Genomic DNA, 27290 nt, shown 5'->3' with positions numbered 1-27290 from the left:
TAAAATGGCAGAAGCCAGATTTTCTCAGAATGAGTTCACGTGTCCAGTGTGTCTGGATCTCCTGAAGGATCCAGTGACTATCCTCTGTGGACACAGTTACTGTAAGATCTGTATTACAGACTGCTGGGATCAGGAGGATGAGAAGAGAGTCTACAGCTGCCCTCAGTGCAGACAGACCTTCAGTCCAAGACCTGCTTTAGCTAAAAACACCATTCTGGCTGAACTGGTGGAGAAACTGAAGAAGACTAAACTTCCTGCTGACTGTTACGCTGGAGCTGGAGACGTGCAGTGTGACGTCTGTACTGGAAGAAAATACAAAGCCGTCAAGTCCTGTCTGGTGTGTCAGGAATCTTACTGTCAAACTCATTTTGACCGTCATGAGGAATTTCTCTCTCGTAAGCAACACAAAGTGATTGATGCCACTGGACGACTGCAGGACTTGATCTGCCGTAAACATGATAAAGAGCTAGAAATGTTCTGTATCACTGATCAACAGTGCATCTGTGTGTGGTGTAAAGAGAGTGAACATAAAAACCACAACACTGTATCAACTGCAGCACAGAGGACAGAGAAACAGGTATGAACTGAGAGGGATTGATCACACAGAAATGAAAGTGTCTTTATTTACTCACTCATTTACTCATGTTGAGTTTCTTCTTTTGATTGTAAATATGACATTTTGGAGTAAAAAAGTTTCAAGCTCCAAAAATCAGAAAAAGCATAAAAGTAATCTAAACAACTAGTGGTTAAAGAAAGGAGTACGCTTAAGTGTATTGACATGCACTTGTAGTGTACTTCAAATTAAAAGTATATTTAAAAAAATAAAACTGTACTTGCAGATAATATAATATTAATGAAATGAAAGGCCACTTAAGTGCACTTAAAGAGAGTCAACTTTCATGACTGTTTCATAAGTACACTTTATAAAGTAAAATTTTTTATAATGTAAAATTAAAGGTTTTACTTTGAAGTACATTTTATTAATATTTAATATTTCAATTTAACTCAATAGAATTATGAAATTGCATTATATACTTAAATCTTAAGTGGGTCAAAAAGTCACTCTTAAGTTCAGCTAATTGCTTTATATTTACATTTAAACTAATACATTTTCATTTAATAGCAATTAATATGCAATTACGTGTCTGAAAACATTATTTTCAGTTCACACTTTTTTCACAATTATGTTCTTTTTAATTCTTTTAAAGTGTATAATTTCCAAAATAAGTGCAGTCTTTAAAATATGCTACTTTTAAAAGAGCCGAATTTTTTATAACAAATCAAATAATTAATAAACTCATGTATGTGGAGCCCAAATCAAATATGACGACATCAGAAACATCAAACTTCACTGGTGTTTGTGTCATGACATCATGGTGTTTAGTCATGTGACTGTGACATGAAAGAACCAATGAGGTTTGATGTTATTGACGTGTCACCATATTTTATTTGGCCTCTGTAAACAGCTGAGACATTCTTCTAAATATCTTCTGTTGTGTCTCACACTAGACAGAAAGTCATACAGGTTTGGAGCGACATGAGGGAGAGTAAATGATGATACTAATGATATAAAACTAGGCACTGATGAAATACTGCTGACATTCATTTCAGGAAACCATGAATCTGTGGTTTGAACCAGACAGTAAAAACTTACCATGCAAGATCTTTAACCACTTCACCAACTCTGGATTGATGTAACTTTAATGTTTGTATGACAGTAGTTTTATGTGTCATTCCCTGTCATTGGTTTGTCCTCCAGAAACAGCTGAAGGAGACGCAGATGAAGATCCGTCAGAGAATCCAGCAGAGACAGAAAGATCTTCAGCATCTGAGAGAGGCTGTGAAGTCTCATAAGGTGAGTCTGGAGAAGAAGAGAAGTTTGAGACGTCTCAGTTTGGACTCTGTCAGTCGTGCTGAAGCCACTGTGTGATTGTGATGTGTGTGTAACAGCGCTCTGCACAGACAGCAGTGGAGGACAGTGAGAGGATCTTCACTGAGATCATCCGCTCCATTGAGAGAAGCCGCTCTGAGGTCACACAGCGGATCAGAGATCAGGAAAAGACTGCAGTGAGTCGAGCTGAAGGACGACTGGAGCGACTGGAGCAGGAGATCAATGATCTGAGGAGGAGAGACGCTGAGCTGGAGCAGCTTTCACACACACAAGACCACATCCAGTTCCTGCAGGTAAAAGAGATCTAGAGGAACAGGATCATAGTGGACTTGAGCAAGATCCTGCTATGACAGAGAAACATTTCATGAGAGCAGAATGAGCCGTTGACTGAGATGTTGTCAGGAATTCAGTCAGATTCAGTCAAGTGTTGTGTTATCATATAATCATCAGTCAGACTCTCATCTGATCATCTTCTGTTTAAAGAGACACACTTACAAAGCCCTGGGAAATTTACCATTAAATATTAACTCATTTTTCCTTCTGGTTTCTTCTGTCTTGATGAAATCAGTGAACTTGATGGTATCCATATCCAGCCAACTAGATTTTTCATAATCTTTTTAATGAAATATTTTATTTCTTCTAAAATTATTTGAGGAAATTGGGTCAGGTGATCTTCAAAGTTGATAATATTGATAATGTTCATAAAATTAAACAAACAATTTCCAATAGAAATTACATTGAGTATATTTTAGTTTATCATAAATGTGTATCAGTTCATTCAGCAGTAACTAACCATATTTCAAGAAATAATTCTGAAATTGTTGGTCAAAACGCTCTCTAAATATTAGCTAATTGCATTTAATATACATTTATTTTAAAGACATTAATTTAATTAAAATAATAATTTTAATTATGATTTTAAAAAGAATTAAGTGTCTGAAAAAATTACATTCAATCTGCTCTTAAGTATATATATATTTAAATGATATTATTATTAAGCGTCAAATACTAGAGTTTGTAGCATTAAAGGAACACTCCACCGTTTTTTGAAATAGGGCTTATTCACTTTCTTTCCTACATTTAGATAGGTGGGCAAATGCATTTTTGTCTCAGTGCATGCATTGTTTTAGTTTGACAGGGTCGGCGCTAGCTTAGCTTAGCACAATGAATGGAATCCTTTGTTGCCAGCTAGCATGTCCTGAGTAAAAGTGATATAAAAAAATTTAAAAACCCACCTAATTACTTCTTGTGGCCTACGTATTCACAACAAGTACAAATAGTGATGCAGATTAACACTAGGCGATTTCCTAGGCAGATATTGACTTATATATTAAGGACTATATTAGGGGGAAGCACAGGCGAAGCACTGCTACTTGGGCGTGATATCTCTGCGCCCAAGTAGCAGTGCTTCACCTGTGCTTCCCCCTAATATAGTCCCAAGTCAATATCTGCATAGGAAATCGTCTAGTGTTAATCTGCATCGCTATTTGTACTTGTTGTGAATACGCAGGCCACAAGAAGTAATTAGGTGGGGTTTTTTATTTTTTTATATCACTTTTACTCAGTCACTGAAGAGAAGTCAAGTCAACAAGAGCCGCTCAGATCTGATATAGTGCAGGTTATTGGCTGAAGTGTGGAGATGAGTTTTGATTTCTGTTTTCTGTAGAGTCTCCAGTCTCTCTCAGCACCTCCTGAATCTACAGACGAACCCGACGTTTCCTTCAGTTCTCTCTCCTCTTTTGATGGCATGAGAGAATCTGTCCGTCAGCTGAGAGACAAACTGGAGGATTTCTGCAAAGAGGAGATCAAGAAGATCTCAGACGGAGGTAAAGTCCTGCGCCTCGTTTATACAGACGTGTGGAGAAAGATCCCAAATCTAAACGTATAACTGTTTCTGAAATGTTCCTATGATTGTTAAAACGTCTATTTTAACAAAAATTTAATAAAATGCATTCCAGTTTTAAATCAGTTATTAATAAATTAAATTCAAGTCCATCAAATCCTCCTACAGAACGGCCACAAATATCTCTTGATGGTTCAGAAATACGGACTCATCATCGTGGACAAGTGTTTATACACACATGACGGAGGATGAAATCCATGGAATTTAGGATCAATCCGATGTGTGTGTTTTATAAATGAAGCCCCTGGAGATTATTAATCTGCTCTCAGAAATGAGTCCATCATCTAATATTATAGAACATCATATTAGAAATGTCTCAGAATTGAATGTATTTTATCTTGTCATTTCTCTTCACACTGTTCATGTCTGTTTATTTCCACAGTCACTTTCACCAACATGAATCCCAAGACCAGGAACGACTTCCTACAATGTGAGTCACTAGAAAACAAGCAGAAAAACTCACTGAATGTGTTCATGTTCTTCCTGTAGAAGGAGAAATAAATCATGATAGAAGAGTTTTATAATTGATCATGTAAATGATGATTTGCACAGGATATTTGGTCAGCTGTACTGAGACTGTCACAGTGTCTGGTTCGTGTTCCCTGGGTAACCACTAGATGTCCTCCTTCCCCACGGTGTCTGTCACGATCCTTGTTTCTTCATTGCACTCAGCCAATTCCCCAGCCAATTCCCCATTAGCATTGTCATTTCCCTGTGTATATATCCCTGTCTGTTTTAGTATGTGTCACGGAGTCCTTGTATTTATTTATTATATTATATATTTAGTTTCTAGTCTGCTCTTGTCTTTTGTTTTTGGATTGCTATATCGGAATTTGACCCATGCCTGGATTTGACTACTCATTTTGGATTTCCCTTTAATAAATACTTACTGCTATTGGATCTCCCTGTTTCCTGTGTGTGGGAATCGTGACAGAAGGACTCCGTCACACACAGATCCAGCGGTATGTATTCAACCTTCTCTTCCCCAGCCACCGAACAGGAGAGGAGAGAATTATTTGAGGGAACCCGACTGGTTATTTTTCGCGGGACCCGTGGAGGCCGCAGTAGAGGAGGTGGTCGAGAGGAGTCCCGACACCACTCTCCACTCTGGCCCCTCTTCGACCCTGGGTTGGTGATGTCCAGCCCAGGGCCCCATTCGCCACGGGTTCCGTCCAGCACAGAGCCTGTTCCGGTGGTCCCAGTTCCGGTGGTCCCAGTTCCGGTGGCCCCGAAACGGAGGAGGAGAAGGAAGACTTCCTCCATGCCTGGTCCGGTGGTCCCGAGTCCGGTGGTCCCGAGTCCGGTGGTCCCAGTTCCGGTGGTACCAGTTCCGGTGGTCCCAGTTCCGGTGGTCCCAGGTCCGATGGCCCCGAGTCCGGTAGTCCGGTGGTCCGAGAGGACCCGACGTCGGGGGTCTCAAGTCCGGTGGTGGCCAAAGAGGCGGCAGCACCGCCACAACCTTGTAAACAGCGGAGGAGGAGGACTATCGCAGAGCCTACCGTTCCCACCATCAGTCCTGCCATGGCCAAGAGGGCTGTCTTCACCTTCTACGCATTGGCCGTTCTGCAGGCATGGAAAAAGCACATGGGTTCTCCCGAGCCAGAGACCGTTCACGTCCCGTCTGCCGAGCTAGAGACCGTTCACGTCCCGTCTGCCGATCCAGAGACTATTCACGTTACGTCTGCCGAGCCTGTGTCTTCAGACAAGATGGCCGCCACAGAGATTGTTCACGTCACGTCTGCTGAGCCTGTGTCTTCGGACAAGATGGCCGCCACCGAGCCTGTTCATGTCACACCTACCGAGCCTGGGTCTTCGGACAAGATGGCCGCCGCCGAGAGTGTTCACGTCACGTCTGCCGAGCCTGTGTCTTCCGACAAGATGGCCGCCGCCGAGCCTGTTCACGTCATGCCTGCCGAGCCTGTGTCTTCGGACAAGATGGCCGCCGCCGAGACTGTTCACGTCACGTCTGCCGAGCCTGTGTCTTCGGACAAGATGGCCGCCGCCGAGCCTGTTCACGTCACGTCTGCCGAGCCTGTGTCTTCGGAGAAGATGACCGCCGCCGAGCCGGTGGTGTCTGTTCCAGTTCCTGAGCCGGTGGTGTCTGTTCCAGTTCCTGAGCCGGTGGTGTCTGTTCCAGTTCCTGAGCCGGTGGTGTCTGTTCCAGTTCCTGAGCCGGTGGTGTCGGTTCCAGTTCCTGAACCGGTGGTGTCGGTTCCAGTTCCTGAGCCGGTGGCTGTTCCAGTGCCTGAGCCGGTGTCTGTTCCAGTGCCGTCTCCGCCGTGGCCGCCCGAGGGGTCGTCTCCGCCGTGGCCGCCCGAAGGGTCGTGGCCGCCTGATGAACTGTCCGCTCCGCCCTGGCCGCCCGAGGGAAAGTCTCCGCCCTGGCCGCCTGAAGGGTTGTCTCCGCCCTGGCCGCCCGATGGACTGTCGTCTCCGCCCTGGCCGCCCGATGGGCTGTCGTCTCTGCCCTGGCCGCCCGATGGGCTGTCGTCTCCGCCCTGGACGCCCGATGGGCTGTCGTCTCCGGCCTGGCCGCCCGATGAACTTTCACTCCCTGTCCCCGTTTCCCTCCATGGACCTGGCCTCCCATCCCTCCCCCTGATCCTCCACCAGTCCACCTCCCGCCTGGACTCTTGTTTTGTCGGTCACGTCTTGGAGCGTCTGGTAGCCGCTCCGTAGAGGGGGGGTTATGTCACAGTGTCTGGTTTGTGTTCCCTGGGTAACCACTAGATGTCCTCCTTCCCCACGGTGTCTGTCACCTTCTGAACTACATTCCCCACGATCCTTGTTTCTTCATTGCACTCAGCTGTCCCTTGTCATTAATCATTGCACTCAGCCAATTCCGCAGCCAATTCCCCATTAGCATTGTCATTTCCCTGTGTATATATCCCTGTCTGTTTTAGTATGTGTCACGGAGTCCTTGTATTTATCACGCCACTTCAGTGTCTGTTTCTAGTCTGCTCTTGTCTTTTGTTTTTGGATTGCTATATTGGAATTTGACCCATGCCTGGATTTGACTACTGATTTTGGATTTCCCTTTAATAAATACTTACTGCTATTGGATCTCCCTGTTTCCTGTGTGTGGGAATCGTGACAGAGACACTGATGATAGATTGAACATTGATTCATGAAGAGTTCAGATACATTAAAAGATCAGACAGATTCATAATTCCTGTTTCTGATGTGTTTTCTCTCCATCAGATTCCCATCAGCTCACTCTGGATCTGAACACAGTGAATAAACGCCTCAGTCTGTCTGAGAGGAACAGAGAGATTACTGTCACTGGCACAGAGCAGCTGTATCCTGATCATCCAGACAGATTTGATTGTTATCGTCAGGTGTTGTGTAGAGAGAGTGTGTGTGGACGCTGTTACTGGGAGATTGAGTGGACTGGGAATGGTGTGTTTATATCAGTGTCATATAAGAGCATCAGCAGGAAGGGATCGGGTGATGAGTGTGGATTTGGATTTAATGATCAGTCCTGGAGTTTGAATTGCTATTCCTCCAGTTACTCATTCTGGCACAATAACATAAAGACTGTTCTCCCTGTAAAGTCCATCAGCAGAAGAATAGGAGTGTATGTGGATCACAGTGCAGGAACTATGTCCTTCTACAGCGTCTCTGACACAATGAGCCCCATCCACACAGTCCAGACCACATTCACTCAGACGCTCTATCCTGGGTTTAGTGTTGGTTATGGATCATCAGTGAAACTGTGTTGATGTTTCAGAACAGATTGTAGAGAGATTTTACCCATAATACTTTGAGCTGCACGATAAATCAGTAACAGTGAGATACAGAGACTCTTATTTCCTCTTCATTACATTCATACTGATGAACTTCACTGAAAGAAAAAAAATCTGAGATTTCAGATATTGGGTCACAAGGGATGGAAATCATGAACTCTTTACAAGAAATAAATGACTTTCACAACGTTTGATGAAGTTGTTGTCAGTTTTGAGTGACGGTGCAAAAGAATCATTGAATCAGAGCTTTCATTATCTCAAGGCATACTATACATACTAAACATTTACATCAACATAAACATATAGGCTATTCATACATTTACTATAAACAGTTATAACAGTGTGTGTGTGATAATTAAAAAATGATGAATCATTCACAATTCATATTTGCGAATAAACTGAATCAAAACAAATTCTGCTAGTTAATTTTTGTTCATCCAAAAATATTTCCATACACGAACGGATCGCTTCGCTTCAGAAGGCCTTTATTAACCCCCACAGAGCCGAGTGGAGCACTTTATGATGGAGAGATGTACTTTTATGATGGAGAGATGCACTTTTATGATGGATAGATGCACTTTTATGATGGATCGATCTGCACTTTTATCATGGATAGATGCACTTTTATGATGGAGAGATGCACTCACAGTAGTAGATCGCCCTGGAGTGATCACTTGCCATTATTAAAATGTAAATGCATGGGTTAGATGTCACCTAATAGATGTAAATGCATAGATGTCGCCTAATTTATTGTTTTCTATACCAGTTTACCACTGTTTCCTCTTTGATTTTTGTGCAGCTGTGGAGCTTTTGAGTGACAATTCCTCATTTGTCCTTTATCTGTCCATGTTTGGGCCTAAGTTATGATTCAAGTCCAGGTTCAAGTGCTAATATTATTTTAATCATCATAAAATAATATTTACTCCTACAATAGACTAATGTTTTGTTTTAGACAATAAGTGTTTCTTTTAATTTCAAATTTTTCTTGCTGTGGCACACCACTACTAAAGTGAATTCTGAGGAAACACAGATACCAGAACATTTCGAATTAAACAAATAAAAATCTGAACATATTTTACACATGAACGCTTCTCTTCTTTTATCATCAGGTGTGGTAAACTGGAACACATTTTCAGAGGAGCATTGAAGGCCCTACAGATCTCCGTATCTAATCTCCTGTTGCATTCAATGCAGTTCTCTCTACAAAGACTGTGAAATACAGGGGATGTGGACAGAGGGGAAAACTACAAGGATTAGATCCTTTCTGAGATCTGAGTTTCTATTGGATGTAATGTTGCAGCAGTGGCCCAGAACAGACAATATTAGTGCCAGAACATATTAGATTGGGTTTGCATAAACCCTCATTGTGTTGCCTTTCAATTAAAATATTTTGTTACGGGTGTGCTTTTTGTTCATTTGTCTCAAAAGTATCATAAGATGTGTTTGACAGCGGTGCGTTTAGCTGTTCATTAGTGCTGTTGATATCTGTCAAAAATGTTTAATCATCAGCAAATCAGGCATACAATAAGACATCAAAAGTCTTTTTTTTTTTTTTTTAAAGAAGAAGAAAGAAGTAAAGCCCAATTCCAAAAGGATATATTAGTGCTTGCTCCACACTCTAGTTGAGGTGGGACAAATAATTGATAAAACAATACATTGTAATATGGATTACATAACACTACTAGAATTAAAGAAATCAGCCGCCGGAAAAAAGGTTTTGGTTCATTTAAATCCTGAGGAAGATCCTGCAGACGCACACCATCGTTTTCGAGAGGAATCATTCAGATACATTTTAAAAAAAAAATTTATTCATTTGTTGTTCTAGTGTTTTTTTAATATCTAGATGTTTGCGATGATAATTACGTAACGTCAGAATACTCATTCGGTCGCGGAGGTACGGGTGTTGATGAGAAGGCCTACGCTCTCTTTTTAGGATGATTGTGTATTTTTTTTATTAGAAAAGCTGCTGAGCTGTATCCAGTGCACTGTTATCTTGGCTAATGATATGATATTTAGTTATATTCCATTTTGTTTGCTCAAATTTAGTCAGTCAATTCGTATTTTCCAACAAAGTTTGTCTGAGACTTCCTACCGAGCAGCTAGTCTCCAACTGAAGGTGTCAACCTAAAAATGGAACTTTTCTACCTGGTTGTGACATGGATTCTATCATGTTTGCTACTTGCCCAGGATTCAAAGCAGGCAGCTACCCAAGGAAGAACACAGTACAGCAGAGACCAATCGCTTCATCTTAGCTCTGGGAACCTGCCTAGTGTATCAGATATGACCTTACACTTACCAGACTGTATACAAAAGGATTATAGGTCCGGATCCTCGACATGGCAGAGAAAAAAGAGGAAGCGGGGAAAACGCAGAGGCGTCAGACTACGCCTGAGAAAGCAGGGAATGAGACGGATCCCCCTGCCCACGATGATAATGGGGAATGTTCATCCACCCTTAGGAACAAGGTGGATGAACTCCAGGGAAATGTCCAGCTACAGAAGGATTTCAGGGAATGCTGCGCCCTGGCCTTCACGGAGACCTGGTTGTCCAACCGGGATCAAGACCGAGACCTGTGGATTGCCGGCTTTGGATCACCTGTTCGGATGGACCGGGAGGCCAGTGCAACGGGAAAGACTCTGGGTGGAGGGGTATGTGTGTACTTTAATAGACGGTATTGTACCTCTGTGACAGTTAGAGAAAAAATATGCCTGCCCGATATCGAACTGTGTCTGTGTCATTACGACCATTTTGGGAGTTTCCACAAATTTTCTTAACAGTCGTGTACATACACCCATGGGCGTCGGAAGAAAAAAAAAAGTGGGTGGGTCCTCCCCCAGAAAAATGTTACTGGAGTAAATACCATTTCATGTATTCTGGTGCCTTTTAATTAAAGTAAACTAAACTCCACTTCACGTCGGGCGGTTCTTTGCCTCCACGTCGTGCATTAAATGCACAGCTATCCGTGGATTATCCCGCTAATACCATGGACATTTGCCAGCAGCAATGACAACTTAAAGCTGTTATTGATGTTTGCAACGCAATATTTGACTGGAAGGGTACAACGGGCGGTTACTTTCGTCAGTTGCGGCTCATTGAGAAATGTAATGTAGCGATTCAGCGGAAATGGAGTTTAATTTATTAGGGAATTCCTCAAGTGGAATGGATTTGACTGACGGCGCTCTGAAGAGCGAACAGAAAAATGCGCTGAATCAGAGACGGTAAAAGTAAATGGGTCCAATATCATTGGTCTTAAAAAGTGGGTGGGTCTTGTCCCACCCGTATACAATGGTTCCGACGCCCATGCATACACCCGAGGGCAAATGCCACCACCGCCTTGCACTGTGATTTCTGACGTAGTGCAGAAACTACAGTCACTCTCCCCAGACGTGCCAAACTTTATCCTAGGCGACTTTAACCATGTCACCCTGAAAAAGACTTTGAGAGATTTTTACCAGTATTTCACCTGTGCTACCAGGCGAGGAAAGACACTGGATCTTTGCTATGGCACAATAAAGGACGCTTATAAATCGATGCCACTCCCCCCACTGGGCTCCGCAGACCATAACTATATACAACTCCTCCCCACTTATCGTACTGTCCTGAGAAGGGAAAAAGTGCAAACCAAGGCAGTACAAGAATGGACTGAGGAATCAGTTATGTGTCTCCAGGAGTGTTACGATTGCACAGACTGGGATATTTTTAAAGAATCCTGCAAGGACTTGGATGAAATGACTGATGCTGTTTGTTCATATGCGGCCTTTTGTTGAGATATGATTATACCCTGCAAACAAGTAAAGATATACCCTAATAATAAACCATGGGTGAATAGGTCTATAAAAGATAGTATACAGAAAAAAAAAAGACATGCTCATAAGCAGGGAACTGCCTCTGATCTACATGTAGCCACTAAAGAGCTTAAAGGTGAGATATTTAAAGCAAAACAAAGATATAAGTCTAAACTTGAAAAAAGTCTAGCTGAAAATAACCTTGGCTCTGCTTGGTCCAGAATGAAAACAATAGCAGGTACCCAGAAGCATAGTAATAGTAGCCATGTCTTTCCAGAGGGTTTTGGATCTGATGCGGAGCTTGCCAATGCTTTTAACTCTTTTTATACACGTTTTGACAAGTCTGGTTTTAGCCAGGAGGTCCAAGGACTCCAACACAAACTCAAAGATAATCAATATTTCAACATCACATATAAAGATGTTGAAAATGTCTTTAGTAGGACAAAGATCAATAAAAGTCATGGACCTGATAACATTTGTGGGAGTGTGATCAAAACATGTACAAGAGAGCTGAGTCACATATTCCAATATATTTTTAATAAATCCCTGCAGACGCAACATGTACCAAAAATTTGGAAGGATGCGGTAGTGGTCCCAGTTCCAAAATGTAGTAGTTCTAAAACTCTCAGTGATTTTAGACCTGTCGCTCTCACTTCAATTTTAATGAAACATTTAGAAAAATTGATAAGGCCACATATTTTAAAGATAACTGAACATGTATTGGATCCCATGCAATTTGCCTACAAGCCACGCAGGGGTGTAGAAGATTCCACTCTCACTCTGCTTCATTTGCTCCTCAAACATCTTGAGGGAAATGGGTCCCATGCACAAATTCTTTTTATTGATTTTTCATATGCTTTTAATACAATTCAACCGTATATTTTAGCCAACCGTCCTATTGAGCAATATGATTTTTGTCGTAATCTTGTTGGTTGGATTCTGGATTTTTTAACAAACAGGACACAGAGAGTAAAGGTGAATGGAGCTCTGTCTGGTCAGCTTTGCTCTTCTACAGGTTCACCACAGGGGTGTGTACTTTCACCCCTTCTGTTCATTCTATATACAAACATGTGTCAGAGCAAATATGTAAATAGGACCATTATTAAATATGCGGACGACTCCGTTATAGTGAGTCTGCTCCATAAAAATGATAGAGGCCATGGTCCAATAATTGAAGACTTTGTCCAATGGTGCGAGGAGTCGCACCTTCAATTGAACATATCCAAAACAAAGGATATGTACATTGATTTTGGAAAAACTCCAGGATATGAGGCTATAACTATAAATGGTCAACTAGTGGATCAAGTAATTAATAATTAATTTGTTACATTTATATAGCGCTTTTTCTGAGACCTCAAAGCGCTTTACATAGAAGGGGGGAATCTTCTCAACCACCACCAATGTGCAGCATCCACTTGGATGATGCGACGGCAGCTATACTGCGCCAGAACGCCCACCACACACCAGCTTACTGGTGGAGAGGAGACAGAGCGATGAAGCCAATCAGTATATGGGGATGATTAGGAGGCCATGATGGACAGAGGCCAAGGGGCAAATTTGGCCAGGATGCTGGGGTTACACCCCTACTCTTTTTCGAAGGACATCCTGGGATTTTTAATGACCACAGAGAGTCAGGACCTCGGTTTAACGTCTCATCCGAAGGACGGACGCGTACACTCCTATAGATACCTAGGGACAATTATTGACTCTAAATTAAATTTCCAGGAGAATTGTGAGGCTGTCTGTAAAAAAGGACAACAGCATCTATACTGTTTGAGAAAATTATACCATTTCAATATAGACAAGACTATGATGACATTATTCTATCATGCTTTTATTGAAACCATCATATCTTTCTCCCTAGTGGCATGGTTTGGTTGTGTCTCAGTCAAGCACATGAATCGCCTAAACCAAATTGTAAAATGGGCAAGTAAGCTGACTGGGGAGTCCCAGCTGCACCCCACATCCCTGTATGCTAAACAACTACAGCGGCTAGCTATGGCTATCAAAAAAGATAGCCTACTGTACATCCTCTGAATAGGGAATTCCAGTATCTCCCGTCTGGACGGAGGCTAAAAGTTCCTGGTTACAGAACCACAAGATTTAAAAACAGTTTTGTACCAGCGGCAATCACTCTGTTAAACAAACGGTAAAATGATTTGCACAAAACGCACAAGCACTCTGGTCATGTACTGTTCTCTGTTGCTCCTTTTTTCTTTTACTAGGCTACTTGTTTTTATATGTTTTAATGTTTTGTGTGTTGCATGTTATGTTGTGGTCAACAAAGTTTTAAGGATGTCCTGCCTCTCAGACTGTAAAACTAGTTTACCTACGGGTACCAATAAAGTAACCTAACCTAACCTAACCTAACCTAACCTAACCTAACCTAACGAGTGATTAGTTATCGAATCATTGGAGTTGGACAAGCGTTACGCTTTCGGCGCCATAGTTAGACTAATATAGCCTATAGGCAAGTCTTTCAGATTTGATTCACTAATCTTTCAAAAGAGTCATTTATTTGTGAATCGAACTAAACTGACCACCACGCGTTTGCTGCATTACATCTGCAGAGACAACAACTCATTATAGGCCTAGTGACAGTTCACTGGCCAACCATCGATGAGAAGTTAAGCGTCTGTACGATCCAGCCAATGAAATGAGATCTTTTGGAGCCAGGCGGTTTGTTGGCATGTAGTATTTTACTAGATCAATTTATTTGAAAATTAAAATGGATATTTCAAAAAATTTCAAAAAAAAAAGAAAAAAGAAAAAAAGGAAGTAAAACACCCCCAGCACTTAAACGCCATGATAAAACAGCTTCAGGTATCTGTAACTTTTAATCATAGTATATTTCTTATTCGGTTTTACATTGTGTCTGACTCTGATTTACATTTTGAACATCTAACAGTTAACAATTGAGGACACACACACACACACACACACACACACACACACACACACACACGTACGTATTTAGAGTGGTTATATGTTTGGTTAGTATGGTCTGTGGCAGACTTTTCGTGAAACTAACGAAAATGGTTCCAAACAAAGCATGTTGTTGTGTTCTGCAGCAGCACACAGCGGTGTTTACTGAATGAATTTGCTTGAGTAAATGATTCACTGACGCATTCATAAAAACAGTTTCTTGCTTTTCTTTCTGAATGAATAATCTGTTTTGAACGACTCGATTGAATAAATGACTGACCGACTCACTCATTATGGCAGTGGCTTGACGCCACCTAGTGGCAAAGTACCATTCAAATTTTTTCATCATTTCATATTTCTGTATTCCAAATTTTATATTTGAGACATTAGCCTCATAAGATTATTTATGCAATTTGTAAGTGCTGTGTAAATGCATGTACAAGTGCTCCTTCAAAAATATAAGTGTATAGAGCCCTGCGTTTATAATTGTGTTTGTGTGTGTGTATTATGTATGTGAGTGTATAAATAAGGTAGCCTATAAAATGTAATATATGCATAAAGAATGGGTGAAGATTTTTTTTGTTATTATAGAGATTCTTTATTCACCTTTTTTTATCTATTCTCACAAAAATCATGTTGTTAAGTGAAGGCTATTTATTAAAACAATAATAGAGCTGAGCTTGCTATTTGACCATGTCTCAGATGAGTCAGCAAGGAAAGAAGAGGCTTTAGAAGGTGAAAGGGATGATCTAGGAACACTGGAGACAGGCCCAAAACACGTGAAGCTCCAGCAGTTTCCCTTTACCCAATCTGGAACACAGCAGAGAGCTTTTAATAAGACTTGGCCGGATGAATTTCAGTGGCTTGAGTATTCCGTATCCAGAAATTCTGCATTCTGCTTTTCTTGTCGTCTCTTTGGGAAGCATCATATCCGAAACAGCAAAGACACATTAACAAGTGCAGGTTTCTCCAACTGGAAAAAGGCTTTAGAATCATTCAGAGAGCATGAACAAAGTAGTCTTCGTAAGGCTTCCATGACATGCTGGAAGAGCTACAAAACAACTCAAACACATGGAGATATTACAGAACAGCTTCATAGAGCCAGTGTAGGAGAAATAACTGAGAGATCGTGTTGTTGCTGTGACGTCATTTCTGGGGAAGCAGGGGATTGCAGTCCGTGGACATGATGAACAGAGCCAGAGTCAAAATCAGGGAAACGTCCTTGAGTGCATGAAACTTCTCACACAGTTTGACCCATTTCTACAGCAGTACAACGCTCCATCCCATGCTCCCTACCCGTCTCACTCATCGCTAAATGAAATGATTGCATGTATTTCAGAAGAGGTCACAGAAAGCATCATAAAAGAAATGAGAAATTCAAAGATGTATGCTCTGATGGCAGATGAGGCACGGGACAGGCACTCTGAACAACTGGCAGTATGTGTGCGTTACGTTACGTCTGAGGGCAGAATCAAGGAAAATGTGCTTGGTTTCAGCAAACTGTCTGGTTTTGATGCACAATCCATCACTGGTGCAATAGAGCAAACATTGAAATCACATAAAATTGACCATCTTCTGTGTGTTGCACAAGCATATGACGGAGCTGCAGTCATGAGAGGAGCTGTGAGGGGCGTACAGGCCCGTTTCAGAGAACGTCACCCAGAAGCGGCGTACCTTCACTGTTATGTACATGAATTAAATCTTGTGCTGTGCCATGCATGCAAGGCAATACCAGAAGCCACCAACTTTTTTGATTTACTGGAGAGCCTTTATTCATTTTTCAGTGCATCTCTAGTTAATCACCAAAAGTTTACTGATGTTCAAAAACAGCTTGGACTACAATCATCTGAGCTGGTACAGCTGTCAACAACACGTTGGGCATGTCAGGTGAAGTCTGTGAGAGCTGTAATTGACCATTTCTGTGCTATTCTGCAATGTCTTGACAAAATTACAACACCAATGGCTGTAGGCCTCCGGTCCAAACTCAGCAACTTTAACACTGTCTACATGATGTTTCATAGACTTCTATCCATCACTGAAGGCCTCCACAAATTCCTGCAGAGGGGAAACCGTAGACATGGGACAAGCAGTTCAATACAAAACAGCGACTCTCTTAAAGAACAACGCTCAGCTCAGAGAGATACAGAGTTATGTTCAAAAACAAAGGCCTTGTGTGAGGTAAATAACATCCAGAACCTTCTGCAGGTTTTAGACAGAAACAGAAGAGGCTTGATGATTAGTGGTTTATTGGTGGATTATTGGTGGAAACAGCATGTAGGACAACCTCAGAAATCAGTTCTTCACATGACCACATGTGTACATTGTACTACCCTTGCCTTGACCGAATGATGCAAGAGATTGACAACCGTTTCTCAGGAGTAGGAGTAGGAGTAGATCTTATGAAGGGCATTCAAGCCTGCCATCCAGCATCAGACAGCTTTCTTGATGAAGACTCTCTCAAGATTCTTGCCAGACATTATAAAATAGAGTTGCAGTCAGAGGAGCTCCTGGTGGCAAATAACTTCTTGAACAGAAGGAAGGAGAAAGAAGTAATTCCTGACATAGTTATTTAGTGTGTTCAAGATGCTAAATACGGACATGTTCCCCAGCAGCCAAAATCAAAAGGAGAGCTGTTATGATGATGAGAAGATTTACCTTGTTTAAAAAAAATAAAAATAAAAACGAATTCAAAACATTTTATTTAAAGTTTATCCCTTGTATCCTGACACATACATGGATTTCTCTGGGCTAAGCCCCGGATATCCACTCACCCTAGAACCTAGAAAAATAAGATTTATTTTGTTGCAACACTCCTGTGGGGAGCTCTGAAACGGAGAAGCGTTATAGATAAGTGCAGCTTATTAATCTTTATCTTGTGTTCTTGAATGTTACGTAATCTGCTTTAGAGCAGGTGCACTTTAGAGTGAGAGAAAAATATTAAAGCGAATAATATCACTATAATGTGATTAAAATGGTAGTACTTCACATGTTACTGCAGTCGGGATGTTACTATGATTATAAGCGAACATGAACTGAAGTTTCATCTGAACGTTTGGAATCTGATACCAAAACTTTTACAGTCTTAGTAACGCTTTACAATAAGGTTTCATTTGTTAATATTAGTTAACAACATTAGTTAACATAGACTTAGAATGCAGAATACTTCAGAATTGATAAATCTTAGTTAATTTTCACTTTGACATTCACTAATATATTATTAAAATCAAAGGTTGTATTTTTTAACATTAGTTAATGCACTGTGAACTAACAAGAACACATGATGAACATTTGTATTTTTATAAACTAATGTTAACAAAGATGAATAAATACTGTAATAAAACATTGGTAATGTTATTAACACATTAACTAATGTTAACAAATCAGACCTTATTGTAAAGTGTTACCGATATTTTACACGAAACTGCTGTGTAAACTCGGGCAATAACATTTATCAAACCTATGCATGCTTCAGATTTAATAATGACCTCGAAATATGTATTTCTTGATTCAAAAGATGCAGTTCAGAGAAACCCTCACGGCTAATGCTGCTGAAATGGAGATCGAGGGATCATGAACTGGCAGCAGATCGAGGGGCCGACACAAGATAAGTCTTCCTAGTGTTGATCAGGAGGCAGACACACTCTGTCAGTTTAAATCTATATTAAAAACACACCTCTATAACCTAGCATAAACATAACACACTATCACATTTCTATAATTCAAATCCCTTACAGTATTCTTAGGCTGCATAAATTAGGTCAAGCAAAACCTTAAACACTTCCCATAACACCGAATGTACTTATTACATCAAAGAAGAATGTAATCTACGCTAATATTAGTCTCTGTCTCATTCTCATCCCAAGGTTACTGTAGTCAGCCAGATCTAGTCCATATCCACACCAGATGGTGGACCTGCTCCCTAAGATGACCACAACAGCCCTGAATGCCAGACGAGAACATCACAACTAGACGAGACCTAGAAACAAACGCCGTGAAGACCTTGTTGACACAACAGTCCTCGGCACAGTCATCGGATCAGATCCACGAGAACCAGACCAGTCCTCCGCACAGACCCAACGGCCAGCTTCAACTCCCCTCTCACCAACGCCGGCGCGATCTTATGAAGGTAAAGGACTAGCAAAACTGGAGAACATGTAGATGTGAATTTGAAAACTTAAATATTTGTACTTGTACGCTAAAGTTTACATTCAGCTCCAATGTGAAAATCTGTAAAATAAAAATCTGAAGTTGAATGTCGAGATTTGCCTTCGCTAACAACAGTCACAAACCTGTATTATGAATATGAAGCAGCAGACAAGTAGTTACAAATGTTAAAATGCCATTCACAGAAATACAATGACAGACACAAACTTGTATTCTTTCATTCACATTCGCAGCACAACCTCAATTAGGCATTTGCAACTTCTCAAATCTGTCTTATAATGTCTGCAGATAATGTCAACTTAATAGTCTTTTTATAATTGATATACTTTATACAGTCATTGAACAGAACTGAATCAACACTGGACTGAATTCAGCTGAACAATGACACTATTTTCTTTTTAGAGCAGCTTTACAGCCAAACTGAACTCTGTTTGCATCATTGATCATTTTCATGTTTAACCCTGTAAAGCTGCTTTGAAACAGTTTTTACTGCATATAGCGCTATGTGTTTAAAGGTGACGACATTTGCAAAAGGAAATTATTTAGTGTTAAAGAGAGTGAAAGATAGTTTATGTGTGTGAAAGAGAATGATGTTTTTCTTTTAATCATATACAGTCAATATAATTTACTTGTTATTTTGTGGTTTCAAAAGTGTGTTGTTAATAAATGTTAAAATCATAGTGTTCATTGTTAATACATGTTTATATTAAAGTGTATTTGTTAATTTTATAATAAAAACCCTTAATCTTTTTAAATGGTTGAATTTGTGTTTCACTGCCAGTTTCTGGGCCACATCTGTCCCCGGGGACCCAGCCGACTCTCAGCCAGATCTGTCTTACAGTGCCTGGGCCAGACCTGGGCCATATTGATAAATAAGAGTCATTTTACAAGGTGTGGGCCACATCTGGGCCGGAGGAAATTGTTTGTGTCCGTTTTCAGTGTGTTGTGCCAGTTTTGGGCCGGAGACCCAGCCAGAACTGGGCCAGAATGAAGCAAGGATGAGGCCCAGAGGTGGGCCCGACACATTTTGCTATCTGGGATGTGATCAGGTCTGGACAATACTTTTTTGGAACAGTTATACATTTCTAGTCGTAGTACTTTGTAAAAAATATTTTTTTAAATTACATCCTAAATACTCAAAATAGACAACAAAGATGAGAATCTTTCTGTCTAAGAATGTTTACCTAAAAAAAAAGTAAATATTTCTACCAACTATATATGAATATAAAAGGTTAGATCAAATGTTTTATAAAGCTATTTTTATGTATTTATTTATTTTACATTTAGACACCTACGTTTATGGTACATAGAAGGCCTTGGGACTGAGAAAACACACTGGAGGTGCAGGTTTAATTCTTAAGAAAAGAATGGGCCATTTTTATATTTTGCTCAAATTAATAAACTACTAAAAACAAGCAACATACATAGCAGAGAGCGGGGCACAACCTAACACATTTTGGTTTTGGCTCAAATAAAAAAAAAAAAAAAATTAAGTTAGGTTAATACAAAAAATTTACACAAGCAACATAGACATCTCTGCTACGAACACTTAAAGTTTTTTTCTAGGACCTACCATTTACATACAGTTGCACTGAAAGTGACAGAAGTGCAAATGTTACAACTTTTATTACAACTGTTACAACCCATATGCGGGGTTAATTGTAACAGACAGAGGGTTAGTTGTGACACTTGTGTGTAACACACATAATTCAGTACTATTTTATCTACAACGTTTGATATTGTTTGTGCATCTGTATAGATAGATATCCATACCTCCATCCCTCAGATAGACTGTAAAAAAATATGGACGACACCCCTTCGCTCTCTTCCATTGGTGAGAAGTGAAGCCGCCAGTGTCCCGATATGGCGCTGACATCTTGGGACTTGAGTCTGCGCAGTAGCGATTTCGTGACCAGACCTGCGCAGTTGTGAGCAGGAAGTAAAGCCGTGAAATCAACGCCCCGCCCTCACTCTCGGTGTGAAATAATTAATTATAGAAATTTAGATATTAAATTTAAAGCTCCAATCTCCTCAGTCCTCCGAAGATCCCGAAAAAAAGTCTGTTGGTGCTTCAGTGACTACTTCGCTCAGTTAACCTGTCAATCACAGCTGTCAATCATAACACACCACCATTTTTATAGCATCAAATAACTAAAAACAAGCTTATTTTAAATAATATATTACTACTATTACTATATTACTATAAATTATATAAACTACAGTAAAAGACAGAAACCACCTTCGGAAAAAAAAGATATTTGAAGTGTAATTAAATTGTTTAGTTGGTATCAAGTCCCGTTGAATAACACGGGGAGGCGGGGCTTATGACCTATACTAGGACCGGTCACCGGGGGGCGATAGATAGAGATATAGGAAAGGGCTGCACAGTTTTGCAATTAATAAATAAATAAAATCATCAAATATTGTAATTGCTATTGAATTATATTTGTGTGTGGCAGCTGCATGCAAAATTATTATTATTAATAATAATAACATTAATAATAATAAAAACAAGCTTAAAATCACAGTTTAAAGGGTTTATTGCATGAAAAACAGGCTATATTCAATGTTTTACTTTTTTAAGCAGAAAAATAAGAAAATTGTGCTAACCTCAGATTAGATCTTGACCACATGTGAACAGGAAGTTGACTATAGACGAAGAAGTCACACAAAGTGGCTATTTGATTTTGTTATGAATCGGTGACAACTTACCCCGCTCTCCCTACTGTATAACACAGAATTTAAGGTATTGATTTCTTCATGTGCTTGGAACTCGTATACGTACAATGTTTTTGACTCCACTAGGGCACATAAACACAGCAGTAAAGTGACTCTCCTTCACCAGGAATGAGGAAGCTGATTTACAGACACTCCTGTTTTACACACGTCACTCAAACACAGAAGCAGGAAACTATTTCAACTCCTCAGTTCAGAGAAACAGAAACTGAAGTATTGTTGAGCTGTTGTGTGTTTGTGTCTCTCTGTATCCATGCAGTAAAATGGCAGAAGCCAGAATTTCTCAGGATGAGTTCATGTGTTCAGTGTGTCTGGATCTCCTGAAGGATCCAGTGACTATCCACTGTGGACACAGTTACTGTAAGATCTGTATTACAGACTGCTGGGATCAGGAGGATGAGAAGAGAGTCTACAGCTGCCCTCAGTGCAGACAGACCTTCAGTCCAAGACCTGCTTTAGGGAAAAACACCATTCTGGCTGAACTGGTGGAGAAACTGAAGAAGACTAAACTTCCTGCTGACTGTTACGCTGGAGCTGGAGACGTGCAGTGTGACGTCTGTACTGGAAGTAAATACAAAGCCGTCAAGTCCTGTCTGATGTGTCAGGAATCTTACTGTCAAACTCATCTTGACCGTCATGAGGAATATCACTCTCGTAAACCACACAAAGTGATTGATGCCACTGGACGACTGCAGGACATGATCTGCCGTAAACATGATAAAGAGCTAGAAATGTTCTGTATCACTGATCAACAGTGCATCTGTGTGTGGTGTAAGGAGAGTGAACATAAAAACCACAACACTGTATCAACTGCAGAACAGAGGACAGAGAAACAGGTATGAACTGAGAGGGATTGATCACACAGAAATGAAAGTGTCTTTATTTACTCACTCATTTACTCAAATTAAGTGTATTGACATGCACTTGTAGTGTACTTCAAATTAAAAGTATATTTTAAAAAAACCTGTACTTGCAGATAATATATTAATGAAATGAAAGGCCACTTAAGTGCACTTAAAGAGAGTCAACTTTCATATTACTGTTTTATAAGTACACTTTATAAAGTACACTTTTTTATAATGTAAAATGAAAGGTTTACTTTAAAGTACATTTTAATAATATTTAATATTTCAATTTAACTCAAAAGAATTATGAAATTACATGATATACTTAAATCTTACTTAAGTGGGTCAAAAAGTCACTCTTAAAGGGATAGTTCACTTTGAAATTAAATTTTGGTATGTTTTAGCTTACCTCAAGGGCATCCAAGATGTAGGTGTCTTTTTTTCCGCAGTAGTTTCAATTTTGATATTTTTAGTTCAAACCGTTCTTGTCTGTCAGTCATATAATGCAGGTCTATGGTCACTGTCTCAAAGAGCATGCACAGAGTCCAAATTAAAACAATTGTGTAGATATCCCCCCCACCCCCCGCTCCTCCATAAATCTCACTCCAAGCAAAACTCAAAAGTTGGCAGCTATGTTATATAGACAGTAGAACATTTATAGTTAAAAGTTAAACAGACTCTTTGATGAATAGCAGCTATTGAGTAAAGTAACGATAGCCTCTGATGATGATGATATCTAACAATGCACGTACTTCAAAAAATATAACGAGTAAAGAAGGCATTACTACTAATTACCATAGTTAATGTTTTTCACAGTCAGTAATTGATAACTAACAATCTTTTTTTCGTTGTTTCAAGTTTCAGTTTCACCAAGAAAAACTCGAAGTGCTATTATAAGACATCCTGTCATAGCTTTTTGGTACATAACAGCTACCGTAGATGCAACGCGCATTTGAAAAAGTGAGGCGCTGGAGAGCATTATTCATTTGAATGCAAAATACAATTTCACCACTAGATGGGAGAAATTCCTACACAGAGTCCCTTTAAACTAAAATACATTTTCATTTAATAGCAATTAACATGCAATTACGTGTCTGAAAACATTACGTTCAGTTCACACTTATTTCACAATTATATTCTTTTAAAGTATATAATTTCAAAAATATGTGCAGTCTTTAAAATTTGCTACTTTTAAAACAGCCACATTTTTAATCACAAATCAAATCATTGATAAACTCATGTATGTGGAGCCCAAATCAAATATGATGACATCAAAAACATCAAACTTCACTGGTGTTTGTGTCATGACATCATGGTGTCTGTGATGTGTCTCATTTAGTGATGTGACTGTGACATGAAAGAACCAATGAGGTTTGATGTTATTGACGTGTCACCATATTTTATTTGGCCTCTGTAAACAGCTGAGACATTCTTCTAAATATCTTCTGTTGTGTCTCACAATAGACAGAAAGTCATACAGGTTTGGAGCGACATGAGGGAGAGTAAATGATGATACTAATGATATAAAACTAGGCACTGATGAAATACTGCTGACATTCATTTCAGGAAACCATGAATCTGTGGTTTGAACCAGACAGTAAAAACTTACCATGCAAGATCTTTAACCACTTCACCAACTCTGGATTGATGTAACTTTAATGTTTGTATGACAGTAGTTTTATGTGTCATTCCCTGTCATTGGTTTGTCCTCCAGAAACAGCTGAAGGAGACGCAGATGAAGATCCGTCAGAGAATCCAGCAGAGACAGAAAGATCTTCAGCATCTGAGAGAGGCTGTGAAGTCTCATAAGGTGAGTCTGGAGAAGAAGAGAAGTTTGAGACGTCTCAGTTTGGACTCTGTCAGTCGTGCTGAAGCCACTGTGTGATTGTGATGTGTGTGTAACAGCGCTCTGCACAGACAGCAGTGGAGGACAGTGAGAGGATCTTCACTGAGATCATCCGCTCCATTGAGAGAAGCCGCTCTGAGGTCACACAGCGGATCAGAGATCAGGAAAAGACTGCAGTGAGTCGAGCTGAAGGACGACTGGAGCGACTGGAGCAGGAGATCAATGATCTGAGGAGGAGAGACGCTGAGCTGGAGCAGCTTTCACACACACAAGATCACATCCAGTTCCTGCAGGTAACAGAGATCTAGAAGAACAGGATCATAGTGGACTTGAGCAAGATCCTGCTATGACAGAGAAACATTTCATGAGAGCAGAATGAGCCGTTGACTGAGATGTTGTCAGGAATTCAGTCAGATTCAGTCAAGTGTTGTGTTATCATATAATCATCAGTCAGACTCTCATCTGATCATCTTCTGTTTAAAGAGACACACTTACAAAGCCCTGGGAAATTTACCATTAAATATTAACTCATTTTTCCTTCTGGTTTCTTCTCTCTTGATGAAATCAGTGAACTTAATGGTATCAATATCCAGCCAACTAGATTTTTCATAATCTTTTTTATTAAATTTTTTATTTCAACTAAAATATTTTTGGGTAGAAAATTGGGTCAGGTGATCTTCAAAGTTGATAATATTGATAATATTGATAAAAGGAATCAAACAATTTTCAATAGAAATTACATTGAGTACATTTTAGTTTATCATAAATGTGTGTCAGTTCATTCAGCAGTAACTAACCATATTTCAAAGACAATAGAAATAATTCTGAAATTGTTGGTCAAAAAGCTCTCTAAATATTAGGTAATTGCATTTAATATACATTTATTTTAAAGACATTAATTTAATTAAAATAATAATTTTAATTATGATTTTAAAAAGAATTAAGTGTCTGAAAAAATTACATTCAATCTGCTCTTAAGTATATATATATTTAAATGATATTATTATTAGGTGTCAAAGACTAGAGTTTGTAGCATTAAATGATGAATATGAGAAGAATGTGCTGATTGTGTGAAAGTGCTGGATTGAAGCGAGTCACTGAAGAGAAGTCAAGTCAACAAGAGCCGCTCAGATCTGATATAGTGCAGGTTATTGGCTGAAGTGTGGAGATGATGAGTTTTGATTTCTGTTTTCTGTAGAGTTTCCAGTCTCTCTCAGCACCTCCTGAATCTACAGACGAACCCGACGTTTCCTTCAGTTCTCTCTCCTCTTTTGATGGCATGAGAGAATCTGTCCGTCAGCTGAGAGACAAACTGGAGGATTTCTGCAAAGAGGAGATCAAGAAGATCTCAGACGGAGGTAAAGTCCTGCGCCTCGTTTATACAGACGTGTGGAGAAAGATCCCAAATCTGAACGTACAACCGTTTCCGAAATGTTCCTATGATTTATAAAACATCCATTTGCACAAAAATGTCCTTAAATGCATCCCAGTTTTAAATCAGTTATTAATAAATTAATTCAAGTCCATCAAATCCTCCTACAGAACGGCCACAAATATCTCTTGATGGTTCAGAAATACGGACTCATCATCGTGGACAAGCGTTTATGTACATGACGGAGGATGAAATCCATGGAATTTACATTTATGCATTTGGCAGACGCTTTTATCCAAAGCGACTTACATTGCATTATCCTATACATTTATACATAGGTATGTGCAATCGAACCCACAACCTTGCGTTGTTAACCACTGAGCTACAGGAAAGCATTAAACATAGAGATACACACCCCAGCACACATTCTTACTCCTCCCTATACATTTACATTTACATTTATTCATTTAGCTGACGCTTTTATCCAAAGCGACTTACAATTGCTATATATGTCAGAGGTCGCACGCCTCTGGAGCAACTAGGGGTTAAGTGTCTTGCTCAGGGACACATTGGTGTCTCACAGTGGATTCGACCCCGGGTCTCTCACACCAAAGGCATGTGTCTTATCCATTGCACCACCCCTACCCCTACCCCTACCCCTACCCCTACCCCTACCCCTACCCCTACCCCTACCACCACCACCACCACCACCACCACCACCACCACCACCCCTAATTTAGGATCAATCCGATGTGTGTGTTTTATAAATGAAGCACCTGGAGATTATTAATCTGCTCTCAGAAATGAGTCCATCATCTAATATTATAGAGCATCATATTAGAAATGTCTCATAAATTAATGTATTTTATCTTGTCATTTCTCTTCACACTGTTCATGTCTGTTTATTTCCACAGTCACTTTCACCAACATGAATCCCAAGACCAGGAACGACTTCCTACAATGTGAGTCACTAGAAAACAAGCAGAAAAACTCACTGAATGTGTTCATGTTCTTCCTGTAGAAGGAGAAATAAATCATGATAGAAGAGTTTTATAATTGATCATGTAAATGATGATTTGCACAGGATATTTGGTCAGCTGTACTGAGACACTGATGATACATTGAACATTGATTCATGAAGAGTTCAGATACATTAAAAGATCAGACAGATTCATAATTCCTGTTTCTGATGTGTTTTCTCTCCATCAGATTCCCATCAGCTCACTCTGGATCTGAACACAGTGAATAAACACCTCAGTCTGTCTGAGAGGAACAGAGTGATTACTGGCACTGACACAGAGCAGCCGTATCCTGATCATCCAGACAGATTTGATCATTATCGTCAGGTGTTGTGTAGAGAGAGTGTGTGTGGACGCTGTTACTGGGAGATTGAGTGGACTAGGAATGGTGTGTGTATATCAGTGTCATATAAGAGCATCAGCAGGAAGGGATCGGGTATTGAGTGTTGGTTTGGAGGTAATGATCAGTCCTGGAGTTTGATCTGCTCTTCCTCCAGTTACTCATTCTGGCACAATAAGATACGCACTGATCTCCCTGTAAAGTCCATCAGCAGAAGAATAGGAGTGTATGTGGATCACAGTGCAGGAACTCTGTCCTTCTACAGCGTCTCTGACACAATGAGCCTCATCCACACAGTCCAGACCACATTCACTCAGACGCTCTATTCTGGGTTTAGGGTTAATTCTGGATCATCAGTGAAACTGTGTTGATGTTTCAGAACAGATTGTAGAGAGATTTTACCCAGAATACTTTGAGCTGCACGATAAATCATAACAGTGAGATACAGAGACTCTTATTTTAATTTTCTTTAATATCTTAACTTCTGTCACAGAAATAACAGAATAAATGTGTGTATTAAATCCCGACAGTAAGAATGGTGTGTGTGTGTGTGTGTGCATGTGTGTTAGTGGGTGTGTGTGTGTGTGTTTATCAAGCTATAATTGTATTGAAGGAAATCATATTCATTTAGTTGTTATTGTAGTGATACATAATAATTGTAATATTACTATTAAAAGTACCTTTCATTTGAAATTATTAAACACAAACAAAATGAACA

The 27290-nt window shown here is 39.9% G+C and overlaps 2 protein-coding genes across 2 annotated transcripts; both read left to right on the top strand.

The window, feature by feature from the left end:
• On the top strand, positions 1-27290 carry LOC309512371 (tripartite motif-containing protein 16-like). The gene is made up of 7 exons (XM_082187918.1): positions 1-577; positions 1760-1855; positions 1951-2184; positions 3558-3717; positions 4177-4224; positions 6996-7606; positions 27033-27290. The coding sequence occupies exons 1-6, from the start codon at positions 5-7 to the stop codon at positions 7514-7516; spliced, it is 1632 nt and encodes a 543-aa protein (XP_082044044.1). The 5' UTR covers positions 1-4; the 3' UTR covers positions 7517-7606; positions 27033-27290.
• LOC309512390 (tripartite motif-containing protein 16-like) lies at positions 21399-27290 on the top strand. Its single transcript, XM_082187941.1, has 6 exons — positions 21399-21986; positions 23710-23805; positions 23901-24134; positions 25040-25199; positions 26128-26175; positions 26423-27290. The coding sequence occupies exons 1-6, from the start codon at positions 21414-21416 to the stop codon at positions 26941-26943; spliced, it is 1632 nt and encodes a 543-aa protein (XP_082044067.1). The 5' UTR covers positions 21399-21413; the 3' UTR covers positions 26944-27290.

Source organism: Leuciscus leuciscus (genome assembly GCF_965113295.1).
Source record: "Leuciscus leuciscus genome assembly, chromosome: 1".
Taxonomy (NCBI): domain Eukaryota; kingdom Metazoa; phylum Chordata; class Actinopteri; order Cypriniformes; family Leuciscidae; genus Leuciscus; species Leuciscus leuciscus.
This window is presented reverse-complemented; position numbering and strand designations above follow the sequence as displayed.